We start from the raw sequence: 12,606 nt of genomic DNA, 5'->3' as shown, positions 1-12,606 counted from the left end.
TTACTGATCTAACAGAGGCCTGGTTCTCCAACCCAGCACCTTCCCAAGGTGGGGAATTGCTCTTCCCTCCTCCCCTGCAGCGAAAGCTGGGAGAACATCGGCTGCTGCTGGAGAGACGGATTAACGGGGAAAACCTTTCTCTGCCCCAATTTGCGCTTCTTTTGAAGCACATTGGCGCAGTCCTGTGCAGGTTTTTGATTAAAAAAGGTCTCTGGCTGCTTGTTCAGAACTCCAAGCCGTGAGGAGCACCTTGTGTTTCTTCTTGCTTCCCAGCCCTTTGGAGACCTGTGCACACTGGATTGGGTTCCAAGCTCAAAATAATCATCCTGCCTTTTCAAGTCCAGCTTTACAAATGCTGTCCCCCTGCGAGATGAAACTATCAGATTGGTGCACAAGGAATTGTGGGTGTTGCGTTGTTGACATTTGCCACTTGGTCTTGGAATACAATCTTAAACAAATGTGGTTACGTTATACGTCACTTTAATGCGCTTTTCTTGCTTTGTGGTTTTTTTGCTAATAACTTATTTCTTGCTGTTTGTTTTGGACTATGGAAATGATGTTAGACAACAAGCAAATTCAATTTTTACACTACAGAAATAAGCTAACTTATTTCTCATTGGCAAAAATGTGTTGACTGTAATGGTTCCTATTTTGATTAATTAAGAAGTGTTTGAACCTGATTATTAATGACTTAAAATTAGTGGTCAAAACCTTGTGCACCATCCTAATAGGAAGGTGAGATACAGAGACTTCTTCCAATAGTTGTCCAAGGAATAGCACGTATGGAAAATGTTGACTTATTGACGGAGACCGTCCTGGGGAAAGCAATTATTCAAATGCATGAAGACGACCTCTTCATGAGTCTTTCCTGCAATGTTGGGTGTTTTACAGTGGCTTTTTACACCCTCCCCCTGGATGGAGCTTCCTTCTGCACAGGCTTGTTTGAATCACTCTCTTTATATTTATTTTTTTCGCCTATTTTTGCAGTTTGAGCGGCACGACCCGGTGGAGGGGCGCATCACAGAGCGGCAGTTCGGCAGCATGCTGCTGGCCTACAGCGGGGTGCAGTCCAAGAAGCTCACCGTCATGCTGAAGCAGCTCAAGAAGCAATTTCAAGATGGGGAGGTCAGTGTGGCGGCAAATTCGGGAAGTCACAGAGTCCCAAAATGTCAGGGGTTGGAAGGGACCTCGAAAGCTCATCCAGTGCAATCCTCACTTCACCGCGGAAACACGTTAACAGTTAACGCGTAAACACTTAAACACTTACTGCGTAACCGCTGAAACACGTAACCGTGTGAACGCGTAATGACGTAATGCGTTAACACTTAAATACTCAATGCGTAAACACGTAACGTGTAACCGTTTAAAGCGCAAACACGTAACGCGTAAACACTTAAACACGTAACGCTAACACTTAAACACGTAACACGCTAACCCGTAACGTGCTAACACTTAAACACATAATGTGCTAACGCTTAAACACGTAACGCGTTCAAAACGTAAGGCGCAAACACATAACGCTAAACACTTAAACACGTAACGCGCTAACACTTAAACATGTAACGCGCAAACACATGACGTTAAACACGGAAACACGTAACGCGCAAACACGGAAACACGTAACGCGTAAACGTTTGACACGGAAACACGTAACGCGTAAACGTTTGACACGGAAACACGTAACGCGTAAACACTTAAACACGTAACGCAAAAACGTTTGACACGTAAACGCGTAACGCATAAACACTTAAACACGTAACGCGTAAAACACTTAAACACGTAACGCATAAACACTTAAACACGTAACGCGTAAAACACTTAAACACGTAACGCGTAAAACACTTAAACACGTAACGCGTAAAACACTTAAACACGTAACGCGTAAAACACTTAAACACGTAACGCGTAAAACACTTAAACACGTAACGCGTAAAACACTTAATGTGTAAACACTTAAACACGTAATGTGTAAATGTTTGACACGTAAACACATAATGCGTAAACACGTAACGCGTAAAGACTTAAACACGTAACGCGTAAACGTTTGACACGGAAACACGTAACGCGTAAACGTTTGACACGGAAACACGTAACGCGTAAAGACTTAAACACGTAACGCGTAAACGTTTGACACGGAAACACGTAACGCGTAAAGACTTAAACACGCAACGCGTAAACGTTTGACACGGAAACACGTAACGCGTAAAGACTTAAACACGCAACGCGTAAACGTTTGACACGGAAACACGTAACGCGTAAAGACTTAAACACGCAACGCGTAAACGTTTGACACGGAAACACGTAACGCGTAAAGACTTAAACACGCAACGCGTAAACGTTTGACACGGAAACACGTAACGCGTAAAGACTTAAACACGCAACGCGTAAACGTTTGACACGGAAACACGTAACGCGTAAAGACTTAAACACGCAACGCGTAAACGTTTGACACGGAAACACGTAACGCGTAAAGACTTAAACACGCAACGCGTAAACGTTTGACACGGAAACACGTAACGCGTAAAGACTTAAACACGCAACGCGTAAACGTTTGACACGGAAACACGTAACGCGTAAACACTTAAACACGTAACGCGTAAACCCTTGACTGTCCAGTGCTTGTGCTATTTCATCGTTGCTATTGCAATTGTGCAGGTTTGTAAAAAGAAATAAAATAAAGTTAATTTGCTTGCAGTGGCCTCCTGCATCTGAACCACAGGCTCATGGGTCTGATGTAGGCGAGAGGTGGCTGCAGAATGAGGGCCAGAGAAATGCTCTTCGGGTTAATTCCCCTCCGGCTACAGCTTCACGCCCACGAGTCCCTTTGTCACGGGTTACCCAAGGACCGTCACAATCTCCTTTTCCAGTCGCTGTAAGGCTGTCGTTTCTGTCCTAGGGGCTGACATTTGAGGAGGTGGAGAGCTTCTTCACTTTTCTGAAGAACATCAATGACGTGGACACGGCTTTGAGCTTCTACCACATGGCTGGAGCTTCGCTTGACAAAGGTATTGAAACTTGTGAGACAGGCGCTGAAAGCTTGAGGGAGCGCGACTCGTGCCATGTCTTTGGAGTTGGGAAGATGTCAAGTGAGCCCAGGCTCAGAGTGGACCGAAATCACCGTTCCTCTCTGTAACGAGAGGTTTAACATGCTATGTCCAATGGCTAAAGAGGGATTCCAGGCTTTATGCTTTCCCAGGTTTAGAAATAGAGAGGAAAATAGGCTGAAATGTATAGCCTGAATAGACTAGGGAGCAGTGATTTCATGGTGACCCATTTGGAAGCGGTGATACCATGGTGATTTATTCTCTTTCTTAAAAATACCATTGGCAAAGAGAAGCAGTATTGTAAGTAGTATTAAAGCCTGTCCAGAGCAGACTCTTTTCAAATAACGTGCAGTCCAGAGGCCGTGGGTGGCTGAATAAACCCCAGAGCTGGTGTTTCCCGGGGAGCGTGGTAACAGCGTGGTTTATCCATCAGACCACCCTGTATTCTCCTTCACCTCATCGTGTATTTCCTTTTCTGAGCTAATCCCTATCGCGGATCTTCTCAGATCTGCTTAAAAACCAAAACCAACCAACCAAAACCCACCATACATTTTAAAAAAAGAAAAGTGGTCTGTGACAAGTGGGTGCTTTGCTTTTCTGCATCTTTTTGTAAGAATTGTTTTTTTTTTTTTAAATGCTCAGACTGGGAATATAAAAAAACCTTACAAAACTCTGGCAGACTCATTGAAAGTTGTTTTTTTTTAGGCTAAATGGAAACTCTTGTCTACTAGAAAGTTAAAGGTGATGCGTTTAGGCAAATCCAAAATTAAATGGTTTGGAAGTAAGCGATTCTTCCAAGCACTGCTGTTATGGCAATATTAAGACTTTAATAGGTTTTTGGGCAGTGGAATTGCAGAGGGAGTCAAACATGTCACATCTCTACTTGTATATGTCAACAGCCCTCCTCATCTTTGATTTTTTGGGGGGAAATCATCCGTACTCTTTGGTTTAGATCACCGTTATCTTAAGACTTAAAGAACCTGATAGGTTTTTCTTTCATTTAAAAGTAAAAAGGAGCAGGAAAAAAACGTATCTGAAGTGTGTATGTGCTGCCACCGCACAGAGCCCTTTCTGCAGCATCCCAGCAAATCCAATTCACTCCCTGTCTACAGCAAATTAGCAACTGCCTGGTCGTGGAATATGCATTCATGGAGTATTTAGGTCCGTGCGCAGTTGATAAATCAGTGCGATTGCTTTTTAATTATGTGCAAGTAATGAGCTCGTGCTGTTTGCTGTGGCCTTAACGAAGGCGCAAATCAAGCTGTGGTGATACATCTGGGTTTTTGCAGCAGGGATATGTGTGCTCCCCTGTGTAAATTGTCCATACGTTACCTGTTTCCATACACCTGCGCTCTGAGTCTGGGTATTGCACCCACAAATCAAATGAGCAATAAGTGGGGTGCGCTCTTCTAAAAATCAAGCTTAGTAAAAAAAAGAAGTTAAAATTACTCATCATATAGCGGGGAGGAAGAGGATAGGTTGTGTGTCAAATAAACTGCTGCTAACCTAATGCAGCGAATGTCATTATCATTTTAAAAGAGCTGTTTAAAATTTAAAAGTGAAAAAAGTGGATGGCACCAAACAGTCAGGGCTTGACAGCCTGTTTTCTGTGTTGAATTAAAGTCGCCTCCTCTTCTAAAAAGGATCATAAACCTGTATTTTAATGACCCATAGAGTAACACACAGATTATTTGTTACTCTATCTTTCATTTTACCAGAAACATAATAGCCATCATTCTCTGAAATCATAAGCATTACTTAGAAAACTTCCCCAGCCTGGGCTTAGAGCTGGCAGCAGGACAGGAGCCCAGTTTGTCGCCGAGTCCCCTTTTGAGGGTGTGAATTGCACTGTATGCAGCCAGACTTTCCGAGCAGCCGTCGTGCCGGTGCTGGCAGAGAACCGCCGTTGATTCTGGTGTGTTCTGGGGCGCGGATGCGCTTGGGTAGAGATGGGCCAGTGCCAGGGGAGATGGTTGAGCCCCGGCGGGGTAAACAGAAGATCTTTTTCTTTTTGAAGCGTGGAGCTTGAAAAGGCTGCGGACTTGACGGGGAATTTCACAGTTTCACAGTATGTTTGGGATTGGAAGGGACCTCAAAAGCTCATCCAGTCCAATCCCCCTGCTGGAGCAGGAATGCCCAGGTGAGGTCGCACAGGAACATGTCCAGGCGGGTTTTGAATGTCTGCAGAGAAGGAGACTCCACAACCCCCCTGGGCAGCCTGTTCAGTGCTCCATCACCCTCACTGCGAAGAAGTTTTTTCTCAAATTTAAGTGGAATCTCTTGTGTTCCAGCTTGATCCCATTACCCCTTGTCCTATCATTGTTTGCCACCGAGAAGAGCCTGGCTCCATCCTCGTGGCACTCACCCTTTATATATTTATAAACATTAATAAGGTCACCCCTCAGTCTCCTCCAAACTAAAGAGCACCAGCTCCCTCAGCCTTTCTTCATAAGGGAGATGCTCCACTCCCTTAATCATCTTTGTTGCCCTGCGCTGGACTCTCTCCAGCAGTTCCCTGTCCTGCTGGAACTGAGGGTCCCAGAACTGGACACAGTATTCCAGATGGGGTCTCACCAGGGTGGAGTAGAGGGGAAGGAGAACCTCTCTGATCTACTGACCACCCCCCTTCTAATCCACCCCAGGTACCATTGGCTTCCTGGCCACAAGGGCCCAGTGCTGGCTCATGCTCATCCTGTTGCCCACCAGGACCCCCAGGTCCCTTTCCCCTACACTGCTCTCTAATATGTAATTTCCCAACCTATACTGGAACCTGGGGTTGTTCTTGCCCAGATGCAGGACTCTACACTTCCCCTTGTTAAATTTCATTAGGTTATTCCCCGCCCAACTCTCTAGCTTGTCCAGGTCTCGCTGGATGGCAGCACAGCCTTGGAAGGAGGTAGAGGTGAGTTTGGAGTGCTGCAGGTATTTGTCATTGAGCTGCTGCTCGTTTGGATCTGCTTTCAGAGCTGGGTGGAACAAGTTGGTCACCCATAGAGGCAAAGCTCAGATTGCTCCTCTGGGGTGATCCCATGTAGGTCAACCCCATTAGCTGGGTGGGCAGGACGTCTGTAGGGTGGGCGAGGGTGGCGGAGATCTCTAGAGACCCCCTAGTCCAACAAGGTCACCTACAGCTACTAGCCCAGGGCCACAGGGTTGGAGATGCAACAGCCTCCCTGTAAGAATCACAGAATAGTTTGGTTTGGAAGGGACTTCCAAAGGTCATCTAGTCCAACACCCCCTGGAAATGAGCAGGGACGTCTTCAAGATGAGTATTTGTGATGGTTTGCAAGGAGTCACACAATGAGATCTGGTCTCTTGCAGAGGCAAGCGAGGGTCATGGCTTGTCACCTTTGCTGTGTGTTGACGTGTATGTCCCGAGGACAAGCTCTACAGAGATCAACAGCTCCTAGAAGATACTGAATACTGTTCAGTTTAGAAACCACTTTTTGTGTTGGAATCCCATTTCTTTACTTATTTATGACTGCAAATATCACAGTGGATCTACTGTGCCTTTGGGCCAGTAGCTCCACTTTTTCCCCAGGAGTGTGATTTCCCTGACTTTCCGTCATGCTTCAATGACAAAATAGTTGCCACTTGACTGCAGCCTCACATTTTGAGAAGCAAAAAGAAAAATGTGCTGTGCCCCAGGATGGTGTAGGGTTTGTACATCTCTCTTCTGGACGGGTATTGTGGTATGAACGGATGCAAATGGTTTGAAAAGGTTAAATAGATTTTTTTGCTAGCTATATTGCCAGCGGTGGCATCTGATGTTTCCAATTGGGATGTTTAAAATGAAGATACCAGGGCAGGGAGCCCTGTGCCTGTCACCCTGGGAAACAAAGGCAGCAGCCCAGCTGCCTGTTATTTTGGCCATAATGTGTGATTAATCTCAAGACAGAGGAAAAATAAGTGAAGTTTGCCATCTGGTGAGGCTCTCGCCCCTAGAAAAGCCCTGTTTGTGAGTGCTTGGTGAGGCATCGCTCACGGTGATGGGAACTGCAGTGGGAAGAAAAGTTAACTGTGTCACGCGCTAAACTTGCGTGAAATAACTCAGATGGCTCATTAAAGGAACCAGCGGGAGATACTAACACTTGTAATTTTAAAAGCCACACAGCTTTTCAAGATAGAAACACGGAACTCATTTGCAGTGGTATAAAATCCAGGAGCCTTTCCCATGCGGAGGTGGATGCAGCCATTCCAGACCCCAAATCTGGACAAGCTTTGCGTGAGATGTTTCCCCACACATCACCCCGTTTCATTTTGCAAAATGGTAGAGAAATGACGCTGGGAGGTTTAGTTCCATTTTATTTGCCTCACTGAGGCACCTCGTAGTCCGGAGCGTGTGTTTCAGAGTGGAAAGCAGAGACACTTTCCATTATGACTCCTTAAAAACCAACGAAATCATCACCAAGCGCAGCACAGTCGTGCAGCCCCTGTAAAATAACAGCTTTGCAGGATTTTTCCATTGAGCAAGAACAACCCGAGGGAGGTGACACTTGCGCAGTTGGGTTAATAAGAGAGGAAGCAGCAACCAGTGGCCGTAAGTACAAATCACAGCTGGTAGAACTGTGGCTTCGACACCTCGAAAAAGAGGGAAGGATCAGGCAACACCCTGTAGAGATGGAAGGAGGGAGGTGAAAACCCAGCAGAAAACATGACTTATAATTAAAGGAATATTTATATATCATTTCCATATAAGACTATAGCAAATCACTTTTTGGGCAGGGCAAACGGGGCACTGGGAGGGAGATTGTGGTATTGGAGCTTGGTTGAGCACCATTAAAGAAGATTTGCATTTAAAAAGGAGTTAAATGACATTTGGTGCTGCTGCCTGAGGAAACGCGGATTTGCTTTTGCTGTTTGCAGGTGTGTCTCTAAGCTAAGAAGAGGCTTCCAGCACTTAAACCTCTGTCCAAAGTGCAGGTGTTTTAAAGTCCCGCCCAGCTGAAGGACTTTCAGGGGAGAAAAATAAGCTGAGGAATAAGTGTAGATAAATCGGTTCTTTTACCTAAACCCCATTGATGATAACAGAACTGAAATATAGAGTAAAAACGGCAGACCAGAGCCACATCTGCCATGTAGGAAAGGATTTTAACTCAGAATAATTACAGGGAACCAGTGGGTGCCTGCTCAAGATTATATATATTAGTCCACCTTCCGTTTAATTTCAGTTTTCTCCTGCATTACTTAGTAAAAGGAAGGATTTTATAAAAGGGGAAAAGCACCCCTCCCCAAAAACCCCAAACCTCACTCAGGGGAGCAGGAATTGGGTGGAAAGAACCAGTAATCTGAACATTCACGAGAAAAGAAAAATCTTATTAGAAACACCTTCTGCAGTTTCTAATTAATCCAGTTACCGTGTGGATTGGGCTCTTATTTTTTTCCTTTCTGCCACGTAACTCTTCACAATTTCTGAAGGATCAAAGGGACCGGAAAACCAGAACCCAGAAGATGTTGTGAGTGAAAGCAGAGGCTTATTTTTCAGTTTGTTTCAATCTGATTTTTGCGTCGCACGACTTCCCCCATTTACCTTGCTAAAGGGGAGCTCCGCAGCAAACGCTTCGTCTCTGTTGAGGTGAAATGTCCATTTCTGGTCTCACTGTCTCTCCAGACAGGGTTTTCTTGGGTCAGGCTTGGTAGGCCAGCAATTTAACTTTAAAATAACATACTTTTTTCCTCTTTATGCAGCAAAATCTACTGCATAACCCCGCCGGATTGATAGCTCTGCAGATTGCTCTTTTCTAGGGCTGTGAATAAAACCACCGCTTGCTGCTTTGCTGATGAGCTCAGCCGCCAGTCTGGGGAGGGCGAGGAAGTGAAATAATTCATTACAACTCTTTATTTTATTGCAAGGTTAACCTTGTCCGCTTGCTGCAGAGCCTGGCGCAGGGAGAGAGTCGGATGGGTTCATTCTGCAATTGCTTAACAGAAAAAAAAGTGGGTTTTTTATTATTCCTAGACTGTTGGAGTAGTCGGTTCATAGCGTTGTCATCTTCGCAACGCGGTCAGAAGGAGCTGCCGTGTGCATCAAGCCCATCAGGAGAGGTTTCCCACCTGGTGTTTGCTGTAGTGCTGACACGCCTTCTGATTTTGGAACCAAAGGGAGGAAAAAAGCCAAACAACCAACCTGATCTTGGTGGTTTTAGTGTTTATCTCGAACATACGGGTGTCAGCACATCGGCACTCACCAGCAGCCTCTCCGCACCCTGTGTGGTGCTGCAGTAGGAAGGCCAAGGCAATGAGGAGCCTGGTTTTTGGGGCTCATGTTGAACATTCTGAGGATGAGGCTTATTTGCAGCCTCTTTGAACACGACACGTTTTGTGCGGAGGAACAAGAGTCTTCTCGCGGCAGATCCCGACGTCTCGCTCACCTTGTGCCCTCTCTCTGTTGCAGTGACGATGCAGCAAGTGGCCAGGACGGTGGCCAAGGTGGAGCTCTCGGACCACGTGTGCGACGTGGTCTTCGCCCTCTTCGACTGCGACGGTGAGTGACCCCAACCTCGCCCTGTTCCTTTGGGCTGACGCTGCTGCCCTTCTCGGAGGGGTGGCTGGTGGTACCCGGCTCACCAGATGTTCATCTTAAAGCGCCAGATGTGTTTGCATCCACACATCACTGCTACACAGCTTTTTTTTCCTCCCTCCACCTCCAACTCTGTTTTATTTAACAAAATGAGCTATTGTGCTCCAGTGTTGGAAACGAGCCTCTGTTGTACTTCATCTCCAAACTCCTGGACAAAGATCAGCTTAATTAATTAATGGCAGCTCTGTGCCCTGCTGGGAAGGTGGTTGCTTTGCTGGCCCGCAGAGGATGTGAGCAGTTTGGGGTGGCTTGCTGCTATGCTGAGGCACTCTCAGGTTGTTTTAATGAGAATTAGTGAGGTATTTACCTTCAGAGAATGATGGCAGCAGTTAAGACTTGGAAAGCAGCAAAATTCTGCATTTGTCCAAAACTATTGAGCCAAAACCAGAGACCTCGCTGGTGCCCTGCTTCTCCACGTCTGCTCACCAGGATTTGGCAGCTCTGAGTGGCAGCAGTGATGCATAAATCGACAGTTGTTTGCTTTCTGATATAAATACGAACATAAAAAAGCCTCCTGAATTACGTTATTGCTTGTTGTCCCCCTTGGCTTTGCCCCCACCTGCCTCTTTGCACCTTTCTAAGGTTACATCACTTATTTTCTTCTGCGCTTCAGCGCCACTTTCTGACATGATCCTCAAGCCAGATGGAGATTACAGTGAACCCAAGTGTAACCAAATATTCGCCATTTGCATCCTCTCATAGGAGAATCTGCTAAATATTTTGAGAGCAGAGCTTTGCAGGGAAAGGTGGTGGTTGCCAGAGGAGGAATCGAGTGGGGAATCAAGTGGAATCAAGTGGAAAAGAGGCGCAGGCGGCAGAAGGCGTCAGCCCCTCAGCGACGAGTGTCAGGCTGCCAGTGGCGCTGTGCCCTGCTGCTGTCCCTTCCAATCAACCAGCACCCTAAATAAAAATCCCAGAGGTTTTTATTTATTGGTGGTTAAGCAGCTCTGGAATAAAATTTGCCCCAGTTTACTATCATCTTATTTTTAACATAAACTTACATGGCATAATTCTCAATAACCTCCCTAGATTGCTTTAATGAATCTTCCCTTCTTCTCCATTAAGAAAGATCTGTGCTCTAGGCCAATGGCATCCTGGGGTGTATTAGAAGGGGGGTGGTCAGTAGGTCAGAGAGGTTCTCCTGCCCCTCTACTCTGCCCTGGGGAGACCACACCTGGAATCTTGTGTCCATTTGTGGCCCCTCAGTTCCAGCAGGACAGGGAACTGCTGGAGAGAGTCCAGCGCAGCCACCAAGATGCTGAAGGGAGTGGAGCATCTCCCATGTGAGGAAAGGCTGAGGGAGCTGGGGCTCTGGAGCTGGACAAGAGGAGACTGAGGGGTCACTCATTCATGGGGATCAAGACGGAAAGGGGGAGTGTCAGGAGGATGGAGCCAGGCTCTTCTCGGTGACAACCAGTGATAGGACAAGGGGCAGTGGGTGCAAACTGGAACACAGGAGGTTCCACTTAAATTTGAGAAGGAACTTCTCCATGGTGAGGGTGGGAGAGCCTGGCCCAGGCTGCCCAGGGGGGTTGTGGAGTCTCCTTCTCTGCAGACATTCCAACCCACCTGGACACCTTCCTGTGTAACCTCATCTGGGAGTTCCTGCTCCATGGGGGGATTGCACTGGATGAGCTTTCCAGGGCCCTTCCAACCCCTGACATTCTGGGATTCTGTGATTCTCTGCCTCCCTGCGCTCAAATAATTTCCTAAAAGCAGGAAGTTCGCTTTGCATTTGCAACCCTCGCTCAGCAGGATATTTTGGGAGGTAGAAAACAGACGCAGTTTCAGTTTCTGAAAAAAAATCACACTTGCGGCTGCTGCCCCTTGAAAGTCAGGGCGGGTTTGAATGTTTCTAATTGTTTTTTTTTTTTTTTAAATTATTCTTTTTCTCGCAGGCAACGGTGAGCTGAGCAACAAGGAGTTTGTGGCCATCATGAAGCAGCGCCTCATGCGGGGCCTGGAGAAGCCCAAGGACATGGGCTTCACGCGCCTGATGCGGGCGATGTGGAAATGCGCCCAGGAGACGGCGTGGGACTTCACTGTCCCCAAACCATAGCGGGGCTGGGGACAAGCGCCTGTCACTGCCGACACCCGCCCCAGGCTCCGGCCGGCACGGACTGTTCGCAACGGGAGATCTTTTTGCGAATCGAAGCTAGAAATCAAAGCCTGTTGTATTTGCACCTTCTGCTTGCTGATATTGTTGCCACCTCCGCGTTGCGATGGGCATCGAGCTGCTGGGGCTGCGCCCCCGTCGCGTCTGCTTGATGCTACTACAAAGGGCATGGGGTTAATTTTAAATTGTTTCTACATCGATTGTGCTACTGGGAGCAGCTGGGCGGTGAGAACCCCCCGCCCTGGGATTTCGGGTGGCCCAGTTGCTCCCCCATATTCTTCAGGGGGTGCAGAGCATGGGTGCACCTGCAGAGGGGTGTAAGAGAAGGTAAAACTATTAATGAATAGTGGAGCAACCGCCTCCCACATGAGCAGCTGGCGTGGGGGTGTTTCTAATTAATTGTTTTTTTTTAATTTGGAGCCCTCTGCATGGGTAATCGCTGCTCTGTACCGGGTGCACCCACAGAGGGGTGTAAGAGAAATTAAAACTATTAATTAATAGCGGAGCGACCGCCTCTCCTGCCCATCCTGCATGAGCAACTGGGGTTTAGGGGGGAGTGGGGGAATCTAATTAATTTATCTTTTGTTTAACTGGGAGTGGGTCATTTCCTCTCTGTGAAATATGATGTAAAGATGTTGTTCATGGCTTGTGTCTTTTGATGACGTCATGTCGCGTCGCCCTCCGGCCGGGGACACGTCAGGGGACACGGGGTGTTGTGGAAGAAGGTGGTGGGTTGTGTGTGTGGGGGGTGAAAAGTGAAGGCAAAGCCCAGAAGTTTCTAAATCGCCTCTTTTTAGAATAAAATGAGGCCTGCGGGGGCGGGCGGGGCGCCCGTGACGCCATCAGGCCGCGCACCCGCGCGGCCT

At 47.1% G+C, this 12,606-nt stretch overlaps 1 protein-coding gene across 3 annotated transcripts in view; it reads left to right on the top strand.

Moving 5' to 3' along the window:
- The window catches only part of MICU1 (mitochondrial calcium uptake 1), a 103,688-nt gene extending 91,306 nt beyond the window's left edge, over positions 1-12,382 (top strand). For all 3 annotated transcript variants that reach the window (XM_082052383.1, XM_082052385.1, XM_082052384.1), the window contains 4 exons: positions 988-1,125; positions 2,897-3,005; positions 9,439-9,528; positions 11,523-12,382. In XM_082052383.1, the coding sequence (XP_081908509.1) occupies positions 988-1,125; positions 2,897-3,005; positions 9,439-9,528; positions 11,523-11,683 (498 nt within the window). In that variant the 3' untranslated portion in view covers positions 11,684-12,382. The remainder of the gene's footprint in view (positions 1-987; positions 1,126-2,896; positions 3,006-9,438; positions 9,529-11,522) is intronic.
- The last annotated feature ends 224 nt before the right edge of the window (positions 12,383-12,606 follow it).

Source organism: Streptopelia decaocto (genome assembly GCF_964273445.1).
Source record: "Streptopelia decaocto genome assembly, chromosome: 5".
In the NCBI taxonomy this organism is placed as follows: domain Eukaryota; kingdom Metazoa; phylum Chordata; class Aves; order Columbiformes; family Columbidae; genus Streptopelia; species Streptopelia decaocto.
The sequence above is the reverse complement of the archived record's forward strand: the minus strand, read 5'-3'. Positions and strand labels throughout refer to the sequence as shown.